The sequence below is a fragment of the Aspergillus eucalypticola genome (genome assembly GCF_003184535.1).
Source record: "Aspergillus eucalypticola CBS 122712 chromosome Unknown BO83scaffold_1, whole genome shotgun sequence".
NCBI classification, from domain to species: domain Eukaryota; kingdom Fungi; phylum Ascomycota; class Eurotiomycetes; order Eurotiales; family Aspergillaceae; genus Aspergillus; species Aspergillus eucalypticola.
This window is the reverse complement of record NW_020290275.1, coordinates 590,156-615,766: the sequence shown is the minus strand read 5'-3', so window position 1 is coordinate 615,766 and position 25,611 is coordinate 590,156. Positions and strand designations below refer to the sequence as shown.

Sequence of the window (25,611 nt, the reverse complement as noted above, 5' to 3'; positions counted from 1 at the left end):
TCATCCTTGATTCCTGAGGCTAGTCCCCATTGGGAAGACTGGTCAAAGTGCCCAGCCCCACAGCCCCAGCCACATCCACTCGACGTCACGGGGCCCAACAAAGTAATTAGTGGCGCCGGAGACTTGAGGCGGTGTCAACTCAACTCTCTGACGTCGATGTCTTGTCCAGTGCGCGTCACTGATTCTTGTTACAAGAATTATCTTTACTCCCCCCCACCACACATATCCCCAATCTCTAACCCAACATGCATTATTATCATCAATCATGAACGGGGCGGAGAAGTCTGCAGCTGGTGACACCTACGATCCCAGTACGATACCGGATTACGACCGAGAATTCATCGATCCCGATGACTTGCGCCAATTCGAGCTTGCCTTGACGGACCAGGGCGCGTCACCGCTGGTTGCCCTCAACGACTGGCGCCCCATCTACCAACGGGTCAGGCGCGAACGTGGGCGCCGCAAAGAGCCTAGGCGGACCAAGGATGAGACCAGAGAAGGTGTGCTATACACAGTTTTGAAGTGGCCCTTTTTGTTCACCGTCTTTGGTTGGATCACGGCCCTCGCCTTTGCCTACACACTCACCCGTGTCTACATCTTCCTGTACGAGCAGTGGGTAACATGGCGGGGCAGAAGGCAAAGCCTCAGAAGACAGTTACGCGCGCAAACGAATTACCCCGACTGGCAAAAAGCCGCCCGAGCGCTCGACGATCATCTGGGGAATCAGAGATGGAAGGAGATCGACGAATACGCCTACTACGATCATCTTACGATTAGCAACCTAGTGAAACAGCTGAAGAAGGTGAGACGGGAGGTGGAGCGTGAAAGACGTGAGAAACGTCGGGGCTCAGGCCAGTCACCTGCAGCTGAAGAATTATGCACACTACTGGAAGCGTGTGTCAAGAACAACTTCGCCGGGGTGGAGAATCCCCGACTTTACAGTGAGGCTTACTCTGGTACCAAAAACTTGGTCCAGGAATACATTGACGAGCTGCATGCGTGCATACAATTGGTCGCAGACTCGAAGGGGATCAGTAGCGAGGAGAAATTACAGCATTTCAAGCATTTGGACACCAATTTCGGACGAACCGCCCTCTGCCTGTCTGGAGGCGCTACATTCGCTTATTACCACTTTGGAGTAGTGCGAGCGCTACTGGATAATGGGGTTCTGCCGGAAATAATTACGGGCACGTCAGGAGGAGCGCTGGTCGCTGCGTTGGTTGCTACGAGGACCGACGAGGAGTTGAAGCAGCTGCTGGTGCCTGCTCTAGCGCACCGCATCAGAGCATGTCAGGAGAGCTTCCCGACTTGGGTATGGCGGTGGTGGCGGACAGGAGCGCGATTCGATACTCTTGACTGGGCCCGACAATGTAGCTGGTTCTGCAGGGGCTCAACTACGTTTCGGGAGGCATACGAACGAACAGGGCGCATCTTGAATGTATCTTGTGTGCCATCTGACCCTCATTCGCCTACCATTTTGGCCAACTACCTAACTTCACCTAATTGCGTAATCTGGAGCGCAGTGCTCGCGTCCGCAGCAGTCCCTGGCATCCTGAACCCAGTCGTCTTGATGACGAAGAAACGCGACGGCACCCTGGCGCCGTACTCGTTCGGACACAAGTGGAAGGATGGCAGCTTACGCACCGATATTCCCATCAAAGCATTGAATCTTCACTTCAACGTCAACTTTACCATCGTTTCACAGGTAGAACCTTCCTCTCATTTTACCCAACATTGAAAAATGCCGAACTAACACCACCCCCTCCCTACTAGGTAAACCCACACATCAACCTCTTCTTCTTCAGCTCTCGAGGCACCGTAGGCCGACCAGTCACGCACCGCAAAGGTCGCGGCTGGCGCGGAGGCTTCCTGGGCTCCGCGATAGAACAATACATCAAACTAGACATGAACAAATGGCTCCGAGTCCTGCGGCACCTCGAACTCCTCCCCCGGCCCATGGGCCAAGACTGGAGCGAGATCTGGCTGCAAAAATTCAGCGGCACAGTGACCATCTGGCCCAAGACCGTCCCCTCGGACTTCTTTCACATCCTCTCGGACCCCAACCCGGAGCGCCTCGCCCGCATGCTCCGCGTGGGTCAGCAAAGCGCATTCCCCAAGCTCCAATTTATCAAAAACAGACTAAAGATCGAAATTGCCGTCGTCAAAAGCCTACAGAAATTCGCGCATGCCGGCGGCAGACCGATCTCTCCGGCGCCATCTCGCTGGCGCCAAAATAACGACCCAGATAACCACTACAATCCCAGCCCCCGCACTGCCACCGATCCCCTGAATGAACGCCTGGACCACAATCTTCCCGGACGACGCGGGGACAACGTTAACATCACATTCGGCGAAGGCGGCGGCAGCGGAGAAGACGCGCATCTACTGGACGGATCGCTGTCGGAGAATTCATCGAACGAATCTGCTGGGCGACCGACTTCTTCGGCTTCGTCTTCCCGGCTGCTGCGGGTCCCGGAACACCGTCGGGGTAGTACGGGGAGTAGTATCTTTGAGGAGATGAGACGGCAGTCGGCGGTTTTCTTTGATGATGTGGATATGTACGGGGATGATGAGGCGCTTAGGCCCGGATGAGAGAGATGTTCTTTTTTCTTATCTCTGTCTGCCTGGTGTGGTACTTTGTTGATGCGGTTTTTTCAGCTAGCTTGCTATTTATCTATCTTCTAGTGATTTCTTCTGGTCCTGTTAGGAAGGAATTAGACATTAATACTACTTGTACTCTATTACATTACAATCACTTACTAGTACTAGGTATGAAAGGTGGTGGTGCCAGTAATTTCTGCTCGAGTTGCTAATGCATGTCAGATGAGGGTAATACTATCAGCACAGACTGCAAGTGCTTAGTGGTACTAATATACAGTAAATGAGGTGTTCTACGATAATATCCGTCTGCTTATTGCGTTAATCATGAGAGTACTTAATTGTAAGTAGTTCCAGAAACTAAGAGACTCGTCGATTAAACTAAATCAAGTCCGACTTAAATCACTCAATATATCTCAACAGTAAATGCACACAACAACCCCGCTTCCATCCAAACGATCATCCCCCCTTACTAGTTCTCAGTCCTTAGTACTACTTATTTTTCATACTATCCACATAAAACCCATCCCTCTCACATATAATACACCCCTCCTCATATACCTACCAACCCTTAACTTCCCCAAACAGCCTACAAAACAACTATAGCCCAAGACACTCCCATCATTCCGAACCCAACCCCCCGCACTAGCAGCTCCATCAATTCCATCCAAATCATCAAACGCATAATTGAAAGAGAGGCTTGGTCCAAAGACCGAAATCCAAGCTAAGAGAGAGTCCCAATCCCAACATTATGTCGCACAATGTATCCCAATTGTAGCAGCTATGACCTTGGTGGTGGTTGCTAGGAAGAAGGAGCTGTATTGCTGCCGTCCTTTGTTTTATCAATTTTTTTATGATGATGACGATGGTGATGATTGCCGCTGCTGGGGTAAAGGCTTCCCTCCCCACTGAAGATCTCCGGGACGGCTGAGTTGGGCTAGAATATGCAGTAGCAGGTCTTGCATTGGGCGGGAGAGAGGGTGTGCGTGCGTGCGTGCGGAAATCTCGTGCTTGTATGTTGTTGAATTAGGGGCAGCAGGGGCTTCTGAGACGAGAGGATATGTTGAATCTCTCTCAAGACCACTCATGGTGTTGTCGAGTTGAGATCTTGTTGTTTTGGACGAGCTTCTCTGAAGTAGAGGTACTTAAGGGGAAAGGGTTTGGTCCATGCTTGTAGTTGGGATATTCGAGGAGGTCGGGGCATGATCACTGAGGAACTACTAGAAGAACCGAAGTACTACTACTACTACTACTACTACTACTACTACTAACTATATCGCCGTCCAGTCCGAAGAGAATGGGCCTGGATAGAGGTAGACTAGAATTCGATTGGATTAGTGTCATTTACGACTATTATATGAATTATTGTCGAGTAATAAGTATAATTCGTACTGGTATGTAAATAGTATATCTTGTGTAGATTGTGTATACAGCAAAGAAATGATGACAAAATAGTAGTAGTTGGGAATAAAGTGAAAGCCACTGACGCGACAATATTATGGATGTCTACCATACGAAAGTAGTTATGTACTACTTGTTATCACACTGAATGATTTCAACTCAGTAGTACCATTGTGCTGCGAGGTTGTTGAGTGCTGTGGAAATCTTAGAGAGCGTGATACTATATACTGCATCTTCGAGACTATATACTATGTTACGAGATAAACAAGCGATAGCGCAAGAAAATAAGTACTATACTTAGTATTATCAATTTCCTAAGGTACAAAATTAATTGATCATTAGGGTAGTCAGTACTAGGTACTAAGTAGTTGACACCATAGTAAAATCAGGCATCAAAAAAAAAAACCCCCCTTAATTTCATATTTAAATATTCTACATCCCCACGCCCACACTACCAATTTTGGATAGCTATATACTACTACTACATACACACACAGATTCCCAGCGATCTCCTACTCCAGAACCAGCTACGCAGTGTTACTAGATACACGAGACAGTCCATTTCATACATACAAAGCGTAATAATCAAGCTTCCATTCCCCTTCATACGAATCCACGTACCGATACATACTCTCTACTCGATGTAACAATCAAGACAGTCACAGGACCTATCTATTTGCCTAATGCCATGATACAATTCGCCACGCAGACACAAGTGAACAAAAGAATACAAACCCACGTTGCTGCCACTGCTACCACTGCTACCACAGATGATGTTACTCTGCATATAAGGTACATCATACATAACAAGCAATCATGTATGAGTGTGGCGGGCCACCCCATCCCCACTCCTGCTGCTTGTGCCCCTGCCTGTCATGTTCGCCTCTTATGTCATGGTGCATATGCTGCATTATGATGATCATCACACAATAACAAAGAACAGTAAAGTAGCTATGTAGCTAGTAGGTTGCCACATGATATGACAGGAAGCGGGGAAGTACCAATAAGTACCACGTAAGTAAGTACCCTTGGAGTAAACTATGCTTGACCTGGCAGGGTAAGAAATGGTCATTTGCACTGATACATAAAATACTAATTACTTGCATGCAGGTCATGGGGTATATTCTCTTTACAAGTAGCTAGTAGTAGCTAAGGAAGGACAAAGTACGTGCATAAGCTGATGGAGGTCTGAGTCCAAGGTACTACTCTATCCGGGTCCTGAGCGTGCATTAGCAGAGCATCCACCCATCCATCTCACTTTGCTTCGCGGCATTAGTAGTTGAACTAAAGGATTAATTAGGTCGTTATGTACAGTCAGTAGGTATTGGTACACAGTGTACAGGTGACCCCGGACCTCAATGATTCGCCACCAAAATTGATTGGCTAAATTACCAGCCATTTGGCCGTGACCTTCTGGGCTGATTGGTAATCGCCATTTAGGGCATAGATAATCTGCAGCGCTACCGCTGCTTCCCGCGAAAAGTCCTCCACGTACGGTGCGTGCGCTTCTAGCCCTGTATCGCCAATGACGACATCGCCGCCATCCTTCGGGTGAGAGTTCGTTTGTTGGGATTGCGCTTGGATCTGTGCGCCGAGATCTAGCACAAGCTGGTAGCCTTCTATTGCTAGATGAGCGATTCCTAAGCTATGCCAGACGCGCGCAAAGTTGAATTCCATCTCTTGCCGCTCTGACAGAGAACTTCCTGGTCGTTCACGGACGCGTCGATATTCCTGCAGAAATGACAGCCCCTGCATGATGAGATAGTGACGGTTTTCGGACTGGCGCTTGAGTGAGTGGTGGATATAGCAGAGGCCGATGGAGAGCAGGACGGCTGGGTTCTGATCATCCAGTGCATAGGCGCGGAACAAGTAATTCAGTGCTGGGTAGAAACTGTTTCCCGAGTAAAGAATGTGGCCGTACAGCACAAGGAGGGCAATGTCCATTTCATCTGCCGGAATAGCTTCGCCCGTTGTCTCGTCCCGCGTGGACAAGGATGCGCGTTCCTTGTAAGCCGACTCACGCACGAACCGATTTGGTCGCTCCCCTGTAATCTCATCCGGTATAGTAAAGTCCATAGCCTTGATCTGGCGCAGCATAAACTTCATATTTGGTGACGAGTGGAACAATGACCGGTGAGGATCACCGACGAGCCGGCTCAACATGGCGAACAAGCGATAAGTGTCAGTCACGAATTGGTACTCCTTGATAAACCATCGTGCTTCATTTGCTAGCGTTTCTTCGTCCTGCATCCGGAGCGCACAAGCTAGGAAGGTCAGTATCTCGTGGAGAATATAATACAGTAGATACTCACTGAACCAGCAAACATGAATCATGCGGGTGTCGGCTTTGGAGTGATACCAGACGCTGGCATCCGCAGCGGCTGCGAGCGTGTCGTACGCTTCGTCGGATTCTCCTTGCGCCGCCACAGTGAGGGCATACTGCAAGAAGAGGTCGAGCCATTCATTGAAGCTGATTCCATAGTAGTCAGTCGGTATAGCCCCTTGAAGAGGCTCGTCAGGAATACTCCCTAGATAACGATTAGCTATGCCCCAATGTCACAGAAGGACATCCATTACCTAAAGACTCTTGGAGACGCCCAGCCATTTCTTGCATCTCATCGATGAAGTTGCGCCCCTTGTGCCTCCCCGCCTTTCTCTGTGCTTCGCGCGAATATCCCAAGAAGGTTATGTTGCGTTGAATAGGATAGAATACTCGGTTGGACCGGAATTCGCGCAGCAAAGCGTCTGCGATATCCAGCCAGTCCTCCGTGGCTTCTGCGTTGCCTTCTTTCGCTTGCGGAAGCAGCTGCATCAACTTGCCATAGAGATATTGCACATTTGCTATCCTTTGCTCTTCATTCATCTCAGTGTCCTTTGCAGCTGGTGCAGTAGTAGTCAGAGCAGTCGGCAGGTCAGCGCTTGTGGGCTGAGGTGCGATTGATCTCAAGGCAGCGTCTTCACGAGCCGTATCGGCGGCCTTGAATTCCACGGCGAGCTGTTCCAGCCTCGTGTCCTTGCGCCGGCGGTTACTACGGCTCTCCTGCCTTCCTAGCAGGACCACTTCGTTGACGTATTTCAGAGCCTCTTCCGACATACCAATGCCCTCATAAAGCTTTGCCAGCTGCACACGGGATTCCACGTGCCGTGCATCGTGCTCCGCAACCGTAAGAAAGCAGTTCTCGGCATCTTCAAGCTTGCCCAATACACTGCAACACTCTCCCATTGCCATGAAAAAGCCGACATCTGCGTACTCGTTTGTTTGTTGGAGTGGCATGTAGAATCGCAGTGCCTCTTCGAAAAGCCCGACGTCCTTGAGCGCATCAGCGGCCTCTCGGAAAAGGTCGCCATAATCGTACAACCGGGCATTTTCGGATGTGTCCTCCGGATTTAGCCATTCGAGGTGGTGCTTAGTTCGTGCGTCAGAAATTAGGCCGGCTACTAATTGTGTACTGAAACACTTACCAGAGCTTCGTCCTTGTGCTCGTACCCCATTCGCAAACGAAAGAGTGCCAGCTTAATCCGCAACTCCAGTGGTAGACCAAGACCGTACGAATCTCGAGGCCACCTTCGAGGTTCGTATCCATCAGCCTTGATGCGTCGAGGAGAATCATCCGCATCCCATTCCCGATCATCCTCATGAAATTCCTCCCACATCGTGTCGTCCTTTCGGCCTAGGAGCCATCGAGAGACAGACTTGAGGGCTTTGAGGCCTTCGAATGGTCGGCCCAAATAGCTGTATAGTTCGGCGTAAATGTTGGCATCGGACCAAGAGAACTCAGGAGCATCTTCCGGTTCCAAGGACGTAAAGTATTTCACGCTCACCCGCCACTGGTCCACGGCTTTCTGGACCTCGTTGAGGTCGATGTAAGTTTCTGCAAGGTGTCGAAGCGCCCTAGCATTGTGTGGGACTTCTTTCAAGATACGCTCATACTCTGTCGCTGCTCGTCCATTGTAGCCCAATTCTCTGTAAATCGCTGCTCGCTGGAATCGAGTATTGTAATTTTTCGGATCCAACTCGATGATGCGGCTATAGCAGTAAATAACGTCATTCAGTGCGCCTTGACGTTCCTCCCCGGCACGTTCGAGGATCATCCTTGCTACTTTAGCCCATACAGTAGGATCCTTGGGCCGCGTGTGAGCGCCGCTGAACAACGCGGTCAACGCTTTGTCTTTCTCGCCTTGGGCCAGGAAGATTTCAGACAAGAGCGAATGTGCCGCGAACATCTCGGGGTTAACCTGAATGGCGCGCTTTGTGAGATCAATGGCACGGTCATAATCACCATCGATGAAGGCAGAGGTTGCCTCCGAATGCAATATCTTGAACTCGGGGCTCGGTTCTAGTGGTTTGCGCGGTCCTCTCCGGATGCCCTTTCCGCCGCGAGCACCATATCGACCAGAGAAGGGACCTGTGCCCCTGCGACGTCTCCGACCGTAGCCATCGTCGTCTTCCTCGGCCTGGTTAGAGAATTCTTCCTCGCTGGGTGCGGTCAGCGACAGACAGTAAGATTAGGGCACTGGCATGAAATCGTGACACTAACCTTGAGCTCTCCTCCGAAGACAACGTATAGAGGGACTCGCCCGAATCGTCTGCTTCTTGATACGCCTCTGCATCCTCTTCAAAGGAAGCCTCATCTTGCACCTGCGAGGCGTTACCTGTGAAAAGGTCCTTATACAGGCGTGGGTCCAGGACGGAGTGAATGGAGGCCTCTCCTTGCGTGGTTGGCTGGCTTCCCTGCCATGGGTAATGTACCGTCTCATCAATATCGGGATAGACGTACTCCTGCGAGGGAGGTTGGTGATGTGGGTGATGGTCGTCCGGGTAATCCATTTTGGGATACAAGTATTCAGGTGACTTTACTAATACGGACTTTGTGTAGCAAGACTTTGCCGGCCACTGGCCCCTAGAGTGCAAAGACTGGCTGGAAACTAAACATAGACCTCCTCTGAGGCGCAGATCACTAAGTAAGCAGACAGACTAGCCGAGGTGTCGTCTCAGTCGTCTCAAAGATATCGGGGAGTGTTGTGTAAGACTATGCGACAAAGAAGCGATCATCATTGGGTTGTAGTGGAGCCACAGCAAACGGACAAGCAATTGGGGCTTGAGTCCAAAAACACGGTTGGATGGCGTTGCAATAGCGTCTAGACAAGGCAGTTTAGAAACATTCGAGAATCCAAGGGAGGCGCACAAGACAAAGGGTAAGGCGGAGCGATAAAGGAAGGTCGGATCACGGACCTGGAGGGTTTATTCATAGCAACATGTAAGCGCCGCCAATCCCAGACTAAACTTGCCGATGCAGAAAACCGGCCAGACCGGCCGACTGGGACGCGTCGGAGGCAGTGGGATATAGAAGTAAGATAGGTCAGATGGAAGGAGAAGATATGACCAGATCTTGAACGATGAAATTGTCGATATAGTCAATGTTACAGAAGATATTAGAATGTCGATGATGATTGAAGTCCTGGAGTATCTGGACAGCCGAAGAAGAAGAAGCAAGTAAAGAAAAGAGGTTCGTTCGGCGGAGAACAAATCAAGCCAAACACAACCCAAACCAGCCAATCCGGTGACTTTTTCTTACGCCCGCCACGGCAAAGTGTCGTTTTTTCGTTTCGCTTCTTGTTTCTTTCGTTCTTGACTTGTTCTGTTGCTTCTCTCCATCTTCTTTTCCGCCTTTCTTCGACTCCCTCTGTGTCTCGGTCTTATTCTCCCTCTTCCCTTCTCCCCCCCCAATCCATCTAACTCTCTCTTTCTCCTCCACCTCCTCCCCCCCATCTTCCCTCACCTCCCTCGTCCATCAGGTTTCTGCTTCTTCGCTCCCCCCCTTTTTTTCTTCTTTTTACTTTCCTTTTTATTTGATGTTCTAGGTATCTTGCTTGCTGTGTTTGACACACTATTGCAGATAACCCTGACATCCTTTCGTTAAAAAAGAAGAAAAAAAAGAAAAAGAAAAGTCAAAAAAAAGCGCAACCCACACTTCCCCTACACTAATTCTACCCGGGAAGTCGCCGCGTTTTTCTCTCGCCATCCACCGAGGATTTTCTTCCGGCCATCTGTCTTTTCTCGTTCTCTCTCCAATCGATTGATCGAAACACCTCCTTTGATGCTCTTGCGATTCGCTTGATTCCTCTTCCTAGAATCCGAATCGGGCAGTGCAGCCACTGGACTGGTCTGTGCCCCAAACGTCATTGTCCAGAACCAACACAGTTGGGTTTCTCACCTCCAACCGAAAAAAAGTGTCTCCGTCCTTAGAGAGATTTCTCGCTTTTGATCCTTTGTCTCCTGGGTGATACGCTATCTCCCAGCCTGCGACCAAAATAAGAAAGACCTCCTGTTCCGACCAACCCTCACGACACGCAAACTCAGCAGGTGCTGCAGGTGTTTTGCAGTAATTCTTCTCTTTCTGTATTTATTTTTCATCCAGGCCTCGCGTAAAGGGAGACCGATTTGAAGGGGAAAGACACTCAGAAAAGAAAGTCTTATTCCGAGACTTTCCTTTGACCCTCCTTGTTCCAGAATCCTACCCTCATTCAATCCCTACTTATGGCCAGCCATATCATCGGCAACCGCAACAGCACGCCTGAAGCCTCCAAGTCCAGTCTTCGTCCTCCATCGTCGTCTCGGAATCTAGGATCGCACCAGCTTCGTGCATCGGCCGATATGTCGGGCTTCCCGTCTCCTCTGTCATCCCGCAGTATCCGTCCTTCCTCGGAAGTGTACTTCAATCAACAGTCTCAGGCGTCGAACAACGCGGAGGATCCGTTGGACCGCGCGGCTCAGCAGTGGCTTGCGGACATTGATCAGTACGAGACTACATTGGAAGAAATGGCCGCTGCCACGCTGGACCAGGATTTCAAGGATGAGCTTAGCGCCATCGAGCAGTGGTTCCGGGTCCTCAGCGAGGCGGAGAGGACTGCTGCCCTTTACGCTCTGCTGCAGCAGACCACTCAGGTGCAGATTCGTTTCTTCATCCAGGTTTTGCAGCAGATGGCCAAGAGCCATCCCATGTCGGGACTGTTGTCTCCAGCCAACTTTGGTGAGAAGGGTAAGTTGCATACCAAACCAGGCAAGCATGGCAGGTATTAACAATGATTTTTCGACAGATGCCATGTCTAACCGCCTGAACGATGCCATGTCCAAGTTGAACGTGGACAGCTCCCGGAGCTCTCTCGGTCGCCCCCCGCCGTCCCCGGGTGCCAAGCGCAACTCCGGACTCGACTCGTCCACCATCAATGCCATGTTCCCTGATGCCGCGGCGGCGATCGCGAAGAAGAAGGCTGAGTTCACCCAGCAAACGGGCAATGCTCCGCCCTCGAACCGCAACAGCGCTGTCTTCGATCGGACTTCCTTTGTGGCACCCACCATTTCCGCTCCGGACAACAGCAACGACAGCTTGGGCCAGCCTCCGGTTTCGCCCTGGGCCCAGCGCGGATCTGAGCCGCAACCCCCTATCGCTCGTCCTAAGTCTTCGTCCGGCCATCAGCCCATGGGCCAATTCAGCCAGACTCCTTCGAGCCTGCGCTCTCCGCTCCCTACCCAAACCGCCACGATTCCTGCCCCCGAAATTGATGCTCCCTTGCTCTCGCCGTACAATGTTGGAAATGCCAGCTGGGCCTCCATGACCAACACCCCCATGACGGCGACCTTTGGCCAGCAATCGCAGCAGCCCCAGCAGAACTCGCAGGCCGATATGGTGGCCAACGCGACTGCGATGAAGCTGGCCGCACTGTCGACCGTCAACAACCGCATTGCACTTGATGATGCTCGCAAGTACCGTCGGGCTCGCTCCAACGATGGCCAGGGTAAGAACTCGGCCAACGCCGGCCACGGCATGTCTCATGGTGGCCTGGCTAGCCCGGGCCTCCCGGGCCACAATCACCTGGTTGCCGGACAGCTGTTGAACCCTCAGCAGCTGGCGGCTTTGCAGGCACAGCAGCAGGCCGCGATGGCGGGTCGTCGCTCCCGCCCGACGTCGCCTGGAATCGCCATGCAGGGTGCTGGCGGACTTGGTCCGATGGGCTTCACTTCGCCGCAGAACAACGGCTTCTTGGCGGCATATGACCCGAACAACCCGCTCATAGGTAACGGCCTGGGTGCACTCGGCATCGGGCAGTTTGGCCTGGGAGGTCCGGAGGGCTACCTCTCGGACCACTCGGAAGTGGCTCGCGGCCGGTCCCCGCGTGGTCGTCGCGGTAGCTCGAAGCCGCCGGAGGACCCCACGGACCCCAACCTGTTGAAGGATATTCCCAGCTGGCTGAGATCGCTGCGGCTGCACAAGTACACGGAAAACCTGAAGGACTTGAAGTGGACGGAGCTTGTCGAACTGAACGACAAGGCGCTGGAAGACCGCGGCGTCAATGCTCTGGGTGCCAGAAACAAGATGCTCAAGGTGAGTCATATAGAATATTGCCTAGATGGTTAGGGTTATGCTAATTTCTGTAGGTTTTCGAACAAGTCAGAGAAGCCAAAGCCGAGGGCAAGCTCGACAACATCGCGTGACGAAATGCAGCCATTCATTCATCGTCTTGACTTAACGTTTCTGCTTACATTCTCTCTATTGCATTAATTGACTAGATTGGCTTTGGGCATAAGTGGCAGGATCCGAAATGAACCTATGAGCGATCTCATCGGAAATGAATCTTGGAAGGAAGTTGTCTAGTAATGGGATTCGAACGCCATTGGGGCAGTTGGATGAGTGACCGACTTGACTGACTTATTGACTTATTGTTTGTATGGATGTATTCACATGTTCATGTAGACGTGCGTGGGGCTGTGTCTCAGCATGTCGTGTTATGACGGCTAGGATGTTAATGGTATAATCATCATGGCTTTGGTAAATATAATTGTTGCAATCATGGCAGATTACAGTAGACACTTTTCTAGTTACTTCATAGTCTACCAATCCCTGTACTTCGTAATAATCTAAGAGAAATAAAGTACTAGAACTCCCAAAGGCGGAACCAGCCGGCAATATCTCCAACTCCAACATCATATCACAGCTACCTACCTAGCTATCTACCTACTTACCACAACCAACATCAACCACCCATCCACCCACCCACATCCCTCCAAACCAAAAGCAACATAATAGAAGATTCAAAATGCCACCCACAAAACAAGAACTCTCCCTCCTCATCAACCCTCTCGTCCCCGAATCCCTCCAACACAACAACAGGGTAACGCATCCCGCATCCCCAAAACCACCAACCTCCCACTTAAAACCATACATTACCAATCTAACCAAATAATTATATAGACACTATCCTCCCTCCACTCCCTCACCTCCTTCCTCCTGGGTCTCACAGCCGGAATCCTCTCCCTCCAATCCGCCACGGGATTCCTCTTCTACCTCCTGGGAACGGTCTTCGTGTCCGCGCTGTTCCACGCCCTGTTACTCTATCGCTCGGGGGGGCTCGGCGCGGGGATGTATTTTGCTGGGGCGAATGGGGAAATCGAGGGTATGGATGAAAGGGGCGTCGTCGGTGGTGGTGGTACTAAGGGTGGGGGGATGATGAGACGTGCGGCTTGGAGGGATGTTTGGTTTGGGGGTGGGGTGTTGGGGGAGGCGCTTAGTGGGTTTGTGCTTGGGTGGGCGGGTGTTGGGGGGGTTTTGAGGTGATTTTCGTTTTTACTCGGTGGGAGGTATGAGGGAGATGGAAGATGGAAGATGGGGGGTGAGAAGGGGGATAATAGGTGGTTTAGATGGTGTATTTATTGATGTGTGTTATGTATACATGTATAATTCTATGGGTCTATGCTATCTAGGGTGTTTATGCGGTGTTGTGGTGTAGAGGGAGTGGTGGTGGCGATGATGATGAGATGGGCTTGCTGATGCGCTTGTGGGTGGTTATGGTGCCCTGTGGGGTTTGATTTATTAGCATTATCTCTGGTATGGAAGGAAGGAAGAGACGATGTACCTTGGCTAGAGCCCATAGATACGGAACGTGGATGACCTCGGTTTGTCCATCTTCGATATTGTTGCCTCCGGCATGCTCTCCGTCGTTCTTCGCTCGGACGTTCACCCAGACGTTGCCCATAAGTGTAGTCGTTATGAGACTCAATCCTAATATGGGGATGATCGAGACGAACGCCCACATGATGGCATCCTTAGCAGCCATGTGAACGCTGTCTTGCACGGCTGCGGGCAGATTGTCGAGGTATGCTAATGAGTTGGTATCGTGGACGTTCAGCGAGCTGCCCGTGCCCTCCAGGCCCGTTATGGCAGAGGAGCGGCCGAATTTGTTGTTGAATACACTGGTCATGATGGTCAAGCCGAGCGTGCCCCCAAAGGGAAGCGAAACCTGCATCAAGGACATGGCTGCTGCTATCCGCTCTGGCCAAATGCCTACCGTGTGGAGCGATGAGGGCATCAGGCGCAGTCCGACTCCTGCGCCGGTGATGACTACCATTCCGCTTAGCAGGCTGGTCTTTTGTGCGCTGATGGCATAGGCCACTACGGAAAGACCGACAGTGATAAGCACAGCGCCCAGGAGGAGAGGGAAGAATGTTTGGCGAGGGAACCCGTTGCAGAAGTAGATTGCTAGATAGACACCAGCTATACGCATGTTAACCAGTGACTTGCAGATCTCACTTGGTAGATGTCTTACCTCCTAGTCCGGGGATGTAGTATAAGAGGTCTAGGCCTGCTTTTGATGCAGAGTAGCCTGCTACCAAGATGTAGTAGATGCTAATAAAGTAAAAGATGGAGTAGGAGGCTAATGCAGTCAGCGGCTGTGAGAGTGTAGTATGGATGGATGTGTCTCCTACCTACGCCAGTGGAAAAGTTCACTATGGCAAGCCAGATTGTATCCCTTCGTTCGAACAGGCTGTATGGAAGCATCGCTACGTGTCTCGGGAAGATGCGTGCAAACAATTTACCTGGCTCAAGGAGGTACTCGTACACGAAGAATCCAATGAAGCAGATTGCACCGATGATCAATGGCGCCAGCACCTGAGGAGACGACCAGGGATAAGTGGCGCCACCCCACGTAGTGGCCAGGATGATAAGACCAACACCGAATATGAAAAGGACCGATCCTCCGAGATCTATGGTAGCAAGTGCTGGGAGTATCGAGGACCATCTTGAGCCCTTTTTGAACATGGTTCCTTCGACAAGGTCGTTCCGCAACAGCACGAAAATCATGATGTGACTGAGGACAGCGATCTGATAATTGTGAGGCTTTGCATGGGGAAAGATAGTGCCAGACTTACAGGAATAGGCACAACGAAGCAATATCGCCAGTTGCTCTGTTTTTGTCAGCAAAAGTAAACGTCGGCATACAACCAAGCTACCCACATCAGTAAGATACCTATAATGCAGTCATCAGTAGTGTTCATATCATTCCTTAGACGAACACTTACCCTCCAATAATCGGGCCGACAGCATATCCCACTCCTCCAAAAAGGGTAAATAGAGACTTATTCCTTGCATTCTCCTTCAAAGACACCTTATCGGCCAGAACAATCATGATGATATTGTTAAGACCTGCAGAGCCTATACCCTGCAAAGCCCTACCGAGCAGCAGCATACCCCATGTCTGCGCAGCTGCACACAAGACACTTCCAATAAGCATGAGAAACAATGCCGTCTGTAGTACAATGTGACGCCCGAAAACATCGGCAAGCTGACCGAATATGGGAATGAAGGTGGTCGATGTGAGACTAAAGGCGGTAATGATCCAGTTCAGCTCGTCGAATTGGTCTAGAAACAACGAGAAGGGTCAGCAAGAAACAGTTAAACACAAGAGCCTGACTCACTAAAGTGAGATGCAATAGTCGAGGTCGCAGTAGCAACAATGGTCAAGTCCAGTGTGGAGAGAGTAAACGGCAGGGTGAGGCCAGCAATGAGTTTGACGCGATACACTCGCGCATTATGCTTTTGCTCCTTGCACAGGCCGCATGTCTCGATGTCTGTGGCAGGATTCAGTTCTTTTGTGGAGCCAGACCTAGGCCTTCCCAAAGACACAGAATCTTCGCGGTTCCTCGACTCTAGTTGGTACCATTGCGAGCGATGTGCACAAAGTGGCTTTGGTGCGAGGGACTTGGAGTCTTTCGTCTTCTGCGATATGTACTTGTAAGCTCTAATCATATCGGTAGCCCGTCAGTCTAGAAGTATATTCAACAGAATATAGTATGATAATGGTGAGAGATGCCTGATATAGAAAAGGCTGAACGGGCTGCTGATGGAATCAAGGTACTACAGGATGCCATTGTGTACTTATATATGAAGAATCCAACTTAGCCTCGTATGCTCAGTCGAGTGCGACTGAGGCTGTGTGGTCTAGACAATATATCTCGTTCGAGCCAACAGTGCGAGGCACAAAGGATGTCAACATGATCGATGTCAAGAGCATCCCAGTCAAATGTAGGGCCGTTTCGAGCAAGCAATGCGTGCCCGTCTGATTGGCCGGAATGGTAACTATGCGCAAGCCCTACCGAATGCGGTAAGGACTGCGAGGAGTCAGCCAACTCAGCCTCTTAACTAACGTTATATTTCGATTACTATGAATTTTGAGCTCAACAAATATCTTCTGAGAATCTATTCTATAGGACGGGGTTCGGACAGCATGAACGCATTAAACAATATATGTACGTCTTGAACGAGTCTATCTGTATACACATAGCGAGACATCAGGGGTATAGCTTCAATCGACAGTAAATAAAATCGTAAAACCGACTCGCTCCAAAGCAAAACCCCAGGTAAGAAAAAACCATGAAATATAATCATCTCGAAGCTCCAGCCAGGGAGGATCGTTCATCTTCTATACCGATCGCGGATCGACTCATGCGCTTGGCTCCTCAATAGGCTCTTCCGGAGGCGAGTTGGCCAAGGCACTCTCGAGCGCACTCGTCAAGTCAATGTGGAAGAATGGCCGGTTGATGCCCTGCACCACCGCCGCCTTGCGTCGATTGCGGTATGCTTTACTGTCCTTGAGATCGCGTGCCAGCTTGTCGTCCGGCGTGCTGCTGTTGTCGGACGACGCTTCAATGTCAATTCCGGACGCCTCGCGCTCGGTCATGTGGGTCTCATGTTTGAGTCCCTCCTCGAGGTCACGCTTGACGGCGTTCTGGTGGGCATGCTCATTGTTAACCATCTCCGCATGTGCCGCAGCAGACGCCCGTCCTTCGATCTCAGCCACACTGAAAATCGGCTTCCACCGGTGGAACCCGTCATCAGAAGCAGGAGTCGGGTAACCGAAACCTGCGGCTGCCAGTGCTCGTTTCGTCCAGCGGTTGTTAATATGAGCGAAGTGCCACTGCACAGTGCGAGGAGAGGCATAGAGATCGAGCTGGTTGCGAACATCGATCAGGTTTTGGATGGAAGTCACATCAACATTATTAACCGACGAGAAATCGAGGATGATGGAGCGGAGGATGGGCCGTTGCGAGCGGCTCTCTTCCTTGCCCTTGCGAGAGCCGGGGTCGTTCCAAGGCCGATCACCGGGACGAGCGTAAGAGAACGGGTTGGTGCGACGCGTCTGGCGGAAGATTGCCTGAACCAAGTAGTCGGTGTAGTGGTTTGCGTTGGGGTAGTTAAAGCCCTCAGAGAAACGGTAAATGAAGATACCGGGGTACGGTTGTTCCACCTCAACCTCGGGGTTTGAGCCATCGGTATGGTTAAGAGGAAGGAAGATAGACCGACGGGATTCGCCCTCACTGTCGGGGGCTTCGGGGAAACCACCCGGTCCATACTTGCCATCTCCTTGGATCAGATGATCGCCAACAACGGAGTGAATGGTAACACGGCCCAGGAACTGACCGCGGGCCTTGGCAACGCGGAAAAGCAGGACAGCCACGGAGACGCAGATAGTGCAGTAGATGCCATCCTCGATCGAGGTGAAGACAGTTACGATGACACCGATGAAGAAAATGATTGCATCAAGGGGTGAGACGCGCCAGAATTGGTACACAGTGTTGGGGGGCGTAATCAAATCGCCGACAGCGTGGATGATAACACCGGAAAGGGCGGCTTGGGGAATATAAAAGAAGACGGCGGTCAGGGCGTAGATAGCGAGCAACACAACAATGGCGGTGATACAGCCGGCCAAGGGAGTCCGAACACCTGCCTTCGACTTGATGGCAGTCCGGGAAAAGGATCCGGTGGCAGGGTACGCGCCCAGAAAAGGGCCAAGAAGGTTGGTCACACCAATTCCGACCAATTCTTGGGACGGCTCGATGGTATAGTTGTTGACACGGCCAAAGGACTTGGAGATTGCGATATGCTCGATAAGGAGGACGATAACGCAGGCAGGGAGCTGACTGGCAAAGACCTTGATGATCCTGGCGTTGACAACAGGGACAGCCGCATCTTGGAAACCTGAAGGGCACACATGTAAAGTCAGTTGACTACCCTCGAAAAATAGACATATCAAATATCAAACGCACCTCTTGGTACACTGCCCAGAAGATCAAACATCGGGTTATCCTTGCGGTGAATGTTGACTGCCGCACTGATCATGGTGTAGAAGAGGATGACGAAGACAGTGCGCAAAGTCGACGCGAAGAACCACACTTTAGCCTGGCGAGGGTACTTGCGAGCACCATAGTTGCAACCCGAACGGATAATGTACAGCATAGCCAAGGCTGTCACACCAAGGGCAGCATCAATACCCGCAGTAGGAAGATACTTCAACGAGTTGATAATGATCAAGTAGGTTGAGCCTCTGCTGGAGAAGTCGGCCGATTCTCCAAGGAGCTTCTTGACTTGACCGGCAGCGATATTGAGAGCGGATCCCGTCATGAATGCCGAAATTGCAGGAAGGGGAATGAAGTCAACGATGAAGCCGAGCCGAAGAAGACCGATGACACAAACGATGGCACCGCAGATGATAGCCAGGCAAGACGCCACGATATGTCCTGGAACATCCGGAATCTCTTGTTCAGCCTGGAGCACAATTGTTCCGACCAGCGTGGACATTACAGCAACAGGCTAGACGAAAAGTTTAGAAAGCGTGGCTCGATAGCGGCAAGTATTGGAAGAGGGCACCTACCCCGATAGTGATATCCTTGGATGTGGCAAAGAACCAATAAACCAGTACACCCATGAACGATGAGTAGAGACCATACTGCACTGGTAGTTCGGCGAGTTTGGCATAGGCCATTCCTTGAGGAACAACAACAGCACCGACAGTTACACCTGATAAGTCAAGTAAGATACATTGGCCACACATATATACAACATCAGGACCCGATGTGGCGACTTACCGGCGACAAGATCACCGAAAAACCATTGCAGGTTATACTTCGTGATCCAAGAAAGGAAGGGGAACAAGTTGTAAAAGTACATAAGGACATCATGCCAGGTTGGACAGATCTCTTTAAGCCATTCGGCAGTGGTAGGTTCCGGTTCGAGATAAGAGTATGTCTCAACGGTGCCGTATGAAAAGGTCGATTCGCCGCGAGTGACGGGGTCGGAGTGAGCTCCAAGGGGATCCCGATAAGGCAATTTGATACCCAGAACTTTGGCCAGGCCGTGGCCAGTCTTGGTCATGAGGTCTTGCGACATGGTTGACGGGGAGGCCTCGGATGGTAGGAAAGGACTGTTTCAAAGGGCAAGATGGTGCCCCGAGCCACTTGGAAAGTGGAAATTTGGCGTTGACGACCGGAGTTGCTCAACAACAATTCTCGAGTGATGGGAAAAGAGAATTGCAGTCCTCCAAGGTAATATATCTTCCAGGGGTGTATTTAGGCAAGCCCCATGGCAAGGTTGATGGCAAACGATATAAAAGTGGAGGCGGGAGGATAGTGCGGATTTAAAATGAATATCCGAAGCCAAGCGCCGATGTCGTGATCGGAAGCTATGAACGCGAAATATCAAAATGCCCACTCGACCCTCTTTTCAACGTCAGGATCCAGGCTACACGAGCAAATTAAACTCAAAAGATCTATCAGATAGAAATGATAAAAAGTAGATGAGGGAACAAAAGTCCAAGAAAAGCACACGCGGCTTTTTGGGTTTCGCTAGGAGATAATGTAGATGTGGCGCACGGGGAAAAATGTGGTCGAGCGGAAGATGAGACCAGCAGATCCGTCCCACGCAAGTTTTTCAACAACACAAATAGCCACAGAAGCAAAAATGGGAAGAAGGAGAATAATGAACAAGTAGTGAAAGTAGTTCGAGGGAAGTCAGTCCAGAGAGTTTTAAGGTGATTAGTCTTGTCAGAAGAAGTAAGGTGACACGGGTCTCCGTGGAGAGCGGACGTCGCAACGGGAGTTGATGCAAGCCGATCAATGGGTATTCTTGCGCCAAAATGGCATTGACAACGACGACCATGTTACGACTATTATTAATTGGGAAGGGAGCATCAGCAGGAAACGCGCAGTGATGGGGCAGCTGATCCACCAGGGATCGTCAAGGGCAAAAAGCACGCCGTCTGGAATATTCACAAGCCCGTCGTCAACACGCAGCTAAGAAAAAATTCCCTAGCCTGCAGGGAGGGCCAAGCTCGTCAGAGAAAGCTGGCGTAAGAGCGCCGTTTAGGTGGGTTTGGCCGGGGTCTGGAAGCGAAAGATGACGATGAGCCGTGGAGCAGGTGCCCGCCCACCGGCTGGGCCCATGGTTTGCGATTTGCATGGGAAGGAGGGAGTAGTGTATCAAGTGTGTAGTTGAGCATCCAGGACAGGATTAACCTCCGGCCAACCACTGAACGGGATTCAACGCCCTGATGATTATATGGTTCACTACTCAAAAGAGCCGAACAGATGGAGTTCATTCTCGGTAGTCGTAACCCACCATGACGATTGCAAGAGGAAATGTACCTCTTCGTGATGGATCCAGCATTTGTCCGACGTTCGCAGAGGGGGAGGAGCCAAAAGGGAAAGTAAGTTGAGTGGACTCCATCCGCCATATTGCCAAGTCACACCGCCAACCGGAAACGGGTCAGGACCATAGTATACACCAATGAGAATGGTCCCTGGCTACTGGAGAGCAGCATCCGCGGCGGGCGGGCGGCGGCCAATGGGAATAGTGCGAGAACACGCCATCGCTCCGACTGATGGTGAAAGATGGCCGGTCCACGTGTGGGCGGCGCGGTTTCGTCCAAGTATCGGCTGGGCCGTTTGTGCTATTTCCCCCCCCCCCTTCTTCCTCCTTGTTGAGAATATGGAAGTTCTCCGTAACTACGAGGTCCCTGGTACCTCCCCCCCGTTTTTCCCTACTGTTTGCCTCCTGGACTGACTTGCCGCCAATACTAATCTCCCTTTCTTTCCCACTTTATCTACTTAGTACTCTATCTCCGATGCCCGGATGACGAGTACACATCTCGTATCGGCCTGGACTGCCAGAATCGGATTTTCCCTGATGAGCTACTCTGCAGATCTGGATAAATTTATTTTAGGGTCATTGAACATTCTGCTGTGTTCTTATTATAATCTGGTATAGATTAGAGTCGATTCCCACATGTGCATGGCAACAATATATCTGGGTGCCACGAACATACTGCTAAGCAAGCGGCAGTAATACAAGCGGACGGGACAGTCTTGACTACGTACCACCGTTTATTTCCTCTGTAACTGTGGATGCAACAGATTTGTAAGACCAAGATTGCCTTTCAGCTTTTCCAACGAGACTTTGCCGATGTGGCTTGGCACCGTCAGTAGTCATGGAACTGCTGGAAATGAAACTTCTTTCCCATCAGATTAACATGGAAGCCCGACAAGACAGCTTCCCTGCTAATTGCTGATCTACAATCCCATAGTCCATCTAGCACGGCTCACCCAACCCCAAATGGAAAGAGATATTCTGTTCTTTAACAGGTCAGGTTGACGGCGGCTTCAGGCCGTAAGCACCACCGCTTCTAAACCTTGTTGATTTTCTCCATTCCATTACCAACTGCATTGGCTCAACAACTACTCAGTATCCAACCCAACGTCGCATCTATAAATTTTATGCGACCAAGATGTCTCCTCGGAGCAGCCACTACCTTCCATCCAATCAGACAGACCGTGCTGACCAGGGAGTGTCTCAGAAGGATTGCCCGGCGTAGCCGGTGCATATGTAGCTAAAAAATAGTTGCGAGCTAAGCAGGTTCCCCAGAATTGCGCCATCGATCTTATCACTGCGTGATGCGGCTGTCCAGGGACATCATTGGAAGATTAATTCGATGTGGTTTGATGTATGCCTACGAAGTATAGACATCGAACGATTCGGTGAGCAGCACGACCTTCGGCCCGACCGTGTCCAAAATGAATGAGCCACTTTCGTAGATTAATCTCTCATTCTTCTCTGACTAACAGCGGGATCCTCTTCCGCAATAGTTGCCATGTTCGCTTGGCTGCGCGGAGATACCACACCGTTTTCCGTCCATCTCTACTAGTCTACTACACCCCTGCAGCTGTGGCATCCCCGTGGTATGGACAATCATCCATCGAACGATGAGTCCCCAACCCATCACATTCCTACCCTGATCGTATTCCGATGCTTCCTTTTCCTCGCAGACCTATCAGCGCGAGGACATGTCAGACAGAACCCCGCCGCAAATCCTACCTACCAAAACACATCAACATATTCGACGTTCTCGTGGCCGTACTTGATCAACAGGAAGTCCGGTCTGCTGACTATACAGCACATGCGAACATTAGAGCCTCCTATATCTAGCAGGAATGCGCTCATCGTACATCAGATCTATTCAGTCGCCTCCTAAGAACACCCATAGAAGGAGCTAAGCGAGACATATGGTTCTGGCACAGACCCAGACTTAACTGCCAACAACAGTGATCTGCAAACCTTGATATCTATCCATCAAAGTCATCCATCTAAGGTTCAATAAATGTCTTATGTGACAGCCGTCAGTCAACCTTACCTCAACAAAGTTGCCATAACCCCACTACCATGGGTTCAATAGCTTAACGTGCTTGAACTGTCCGTGTGACAATATACTGCATTCATCTGAAGCACTTCTAACATATTCCTCTGAGAGTCTGGCGTCTCACTGCAGAAAAGGTCACGAGTTTACAAGCGACCTGCAAGTGCTTTGTTGTCTGTGTCCTTGCAGGGCACATGACCGAGCTTGGGTGTGCCCCTCCAATGAAATATACTAACATTACGCTCGAGAAAATCTGGCATCCCACAAGTCATTTAACAAGCCACCCACTAATATACGATACTAACCGACGTTATCTACGTATAGCTTCTCATTTGGGTCGAACTTTTCTCTCATCATCTGCTCAACAAGAAGCAAAGACAGGATGGAAGGGAGTGCACAGCTTATGCTTTTCACAATTCCATCCTGCACCTCAAGGATGCTGCTGGAGGGTTACAGTGCAGATTACCATGCTGTGAGAGGCTCTAGCAACATCATCTGCCGTATGATGCAGCCCGGTTCTGAATCACTGACTCTTGACTCTTCGTAGAGTATCTCAGCACATCTATCTCATTACGCTAGTCATATGGCGTAGGAGGGAAGAGGAGGAGCTCGCTTAGCTAGATATACTCTGAAGTGAATCTCACGGGATCAAACATTGAAAAGAATCTTCTTATGCACGAAGAAATTGTCATTGAATTGAGTAAAATGAATCATGTAGTGCTCAATGACGCCGTAAGGAAGATGAACATCAAAGCACTAGGAATGATGCTAGACTGAGTTTCTATGATTTAGAACACATGATACCTACTATTTCTATATTGTCGGTGGTGGTACTGTAAGACTGGTACCTCATTTCTCTACGAACCACTGCTTCTTTGTATAGTAGTAATGGAATAATAGAAAAGTAAATTGCATAGACCGCTAGCAAAAGCATTCCAATAACTCGTTGACGGTTGACAGGTATATACATTCCTCGCGACGAGTATACTATTATCTATTCGCAAAAGACCAAACTTTTTACTCTATCTCCCCCTTTCACTCATCTTCACCCTTCCTCTTCCGAAGATGTCCCAATCCATATAGCGAGTCGTTCAGTTCCTTCCGTTGCTTCTCCTCCGTGGTGGCTGGGACTTCTTCCGTGCCGGTGGAGTTGATCTTATCGGTCACAGACGTTGCGGTCGGCTCCCATTCCAAGCTGTCGCTGCCGGTCTTGACGTGGAATGCTTCAACTAGGGTGGAGGGGGAGGCGGGGTTGGCTCTCCATTCTTGAGTTGAGTCAGGCTGGCGGATAGAGTCGACAGATACAAGGATGGTGTTGTCTTTTTCGACGGGGGTAAGGTCGAGGACGTTGCCGGAGAGTTGGATGGAGGCTTGTGTTTTCAGGGTGCCGTCGGATTCCAGCGTGAAGCATTGCAGACGGGAGGATCTACTCCGGTTAGGACATGTACTCGTCAGTAGTGATTAGATGGGAGGTGTAAAGAAAACTCACCCGTGAAGTGCGACAAGGATGATACGCAGGTCTCCAAGGGTCGTCGCCCAGATACCCTGCACTGCAACCTCTGTAGCTTCCGATGCCTCGTCTACCAGGGAGACCTTCTGGAGAATACGGCCTTCAGCCCAGTTCCAAACGAGCAGGTAGTTGTCGCCTCCACCGGAAATGAGATACTGGGGTGCCCACTGAGGCACACAAAGCTTGCTGATGAATGAAGTATGACCCAAGCAGTAGTTTTCAATGACGTGGGCCTGAGGGGGACCACGGGAGACACGGATATGTTCATCTCGGTCCGCGGTCAGGATGTAGCTGCGCTTCTTGTTCTCATCCACCGGAAGCGAGACGTAAGCCATATCCGTGAGCAGCGACACATGGCCAAGCAAGACTTTGTGTTCGAAAGTCGGGCCAGAGGACTTCTCATCCCTCTTTCCTTCGCTGGCTAAACGCAATTGTTGTTCCAAGGCTCGTAAGTTGCCCTTCGTATGCACGGTCAGGTTTGTTGCCGCCGGATGGCTAAGTTTTGTGCTTCTGAGAGCTTTCGTAACGACAGGAATCTTGTCGCCTGGGATCAGTGGCAATGAGTAGACATCTCCAAATTTGTCACCACACAGGATAGTGTTGTCGTCATCAGTGAGGGTAATGGCGGAGGGTCGCTTGGGCATGGCTCTGTATAAAGTATGAGTTTCCAGATCCTGAGCCAAAATTGATGGAGCAGATATTCACCCACCTCTCGCTCAGCTGAACAAAAGAACCATCGTCCTGAAGCTGGAAGACACGGACGCACTTATCTTCGGCGGTAAGCGCAACTATGTGCTCGCCGTTCGAAGTGCCAGTTACTATGGGGATGTTTGACCAGGCAGGCTTGCCAATTGATTGAGGTTCTGACGATGAGACCTTCCGCTTCTTCTCTGGGGGTCCCTGCTCGGGAGTGGACTCTGCGTCAACAGGGTTGGTTTCACTCGAAGCGACATCTGCTGGCCAAACCGCCAGTCGCTGGCCAGTCTCTGCGGAGTAGGAGTACAGCTTGGAGCCCGCTGACCCTATCAAAATGTTCGTAGGCGACCTCTGCACCAAGCGGAGGCATTGCAAGGGATGTTGGAATTGCGCAGACATTTTGGAAGAATTGACTGAGAGTGTAAACGAACGAAATATAGAAGCACGAAGTAAGGCCTCTTCTCCGCCGTCGCAGTAAATCGCCGTAAAAAGTCGATGTCCCGCCGCATCATGGCCGCATCTCCGCGCGCCCGACCGCCTTCCTAACTTGGCCGAAGGAAAGCGGGGCCCACGTGACTGGGAAACAAGCGAGGCCACAACTAAGAATT

The 25,611-nt window shown here is 50.7% G+C and overlaps 7 protein-coding genes across 7 annotated transcripts; 3 read left to right on the top strand and 4 right to left on the bottom strand.

The window, feature by feature from the left end:
* Positions 1-265: 265 nt before the first annotated feature.
* BO83DRAFT_394723 (patatin-like phospholipase domain-containing protein) lies at positions 266-2,592 on the top strand (the record flags this gene model as incomplete). Its single annotated transcript, XM_025533030.1, has 2 exons — positions 266-1,705; positions 1,774-2,592. 2 exons carry the CDS (start codon positions 266-268, stop codon positions 2,590-2,592), a joined length of 2,259 nt encoding a protein of 752 aa, XP_025393227.1.
* A 2,790-nt stretch (positions 2,593-5,382) lies between these two features.
* BO83DRAFT_302239 (TPR-like protein) lies at positions 5,383-8,827 on the bottom strand (the record flags this gene model as incomplete). Its single annotated transcript, XM_025527143.1, has 5 exons — positions 5,383-6,263; positions 6,312-6,527; positions 6,577-7,405; positions 7,456-8,476; positions 8,559-8,827. The coding sequence occupies 5 exons, from the start codon at positions 8,825-8,827 to the stop codon at positions 5,383-5,385; spliced, it is 3,216 nt and encodes a 1,071-aa protein (XP_025393226.1).
* A 1,326-nt stretch (positions 8,828-10,153) lies between these two features.
* On the top strand, positions 10,154-12,600 carry BO83DRAFT_4490 (uncharacterized protein). The gene is made up of 3 exons (XM_025536726.1): positions 10,154-11,039; positions 11,098-12,383; positions 12,437-12,600. The coding sequence occupies exons 1-3, from the start codon at positions 10,538-10,540 to the stop codon at positions 12,491-12,493; spliced, it is 1,845 nt and encodes a 614-aa protein (XP_025393225.1). The 5' UTR covers positions 10,154-10,537; the 3' UTR covers positions 12,494-12,600.
* Positions 12,601-13,095: 495 nt separating this feature from the next.
* BO83DRAFT_422253 (EMC6 family protein) lies at positions 13,096-13,613 on the top strand (the record flags this gene model as incomplete). Its single annotated transcript, XM_025535031.1, has 2 exons — positions 13,096-13,170; positions 13,251-13,613. 2 exons carry the CDS (start codon positions 13,096-13,098, stop codon positions 13,611-13,613), a joined length of 438 nt encoding a protein of 145 aa, XP_025393224.1.
* A 62-nt stretch (positions 13,614-13,675) lies between these two features.
* On the bottom strand, positions 13,676-16,082 carry mfs56 (putative MFS multidrug transporter; the record flags this gene model as incomplete). Its single annotated transcript, XM_025528162.1, has 8 exons — positions 13,676-13,851; positions 13,912-14,549; positions 14,602-14,709; positions 14,762-15,158; positions 15,206-15,241; positions 15,291-15,303; positions 15,356-15,695; positions 15,752-16,082. The coding sequence occupies 8 exons, from the start codon at positions 16,080-16,082 to the stop codon at positions 13,765-13,767; spliced, it is 1,950 nt and encodes a 649-aa protein (XP_025393223.1). The 3' UTR covers positions 13,676-13,764.
* A 632-nt stretch (positions 16,083-16,714) lies between these two features.
* Positions 16,715-19,769, bottom strand: BO83DRAFT_4465 (SLC26/SulP family anion transporter). Its single transcript, XM_025536598.1, has 4 exons — positions 19,199-19,769; positions 18,985-19,130; positions 18,380-18,923; positions 16,715-18,311 (listed from the first exon to the last, which is right to left on the bottom strand). Exons 1-4 carry the CDS (start codon positions 19,497-19,499, stop codon positions 16,777-16,779), a joined length of 2,526 nt encoding a protein of 841 aa, XP_025393222.1. The 5' UTR covers positions 19,500-19,769; the 3' UTR covers positions 16,715-16,776.
* Positions 19,770-23,717: 3,948 nt separating this feature from the next.
* trm82 (putative tRNA methyltransferase) lies at positions 23,718-25,459 on the bottom strand. Its single transcript, XM_025528161.1, has 3 exons — positions 25,017-25,459; positions 24,287-24,955; positions 23,718-24,223 (listed from the first exon to the last, which is right to left on the bottom strand). The coding sequence occupies exons 1-3, from the start codon at positions 25,400-25,402 to the stop codon at positions 23,833-23,835; spliced, it is 1,446 nt and encodes a 481-aa protein (XP_025393221.1). The 5' UTR covers positions 25,403-25,459; the 3' UTR covers positions 23,718-23,832.
* Between the last annotated feature and the right edge of the window lie 152 nt (positions 25,460-25,611).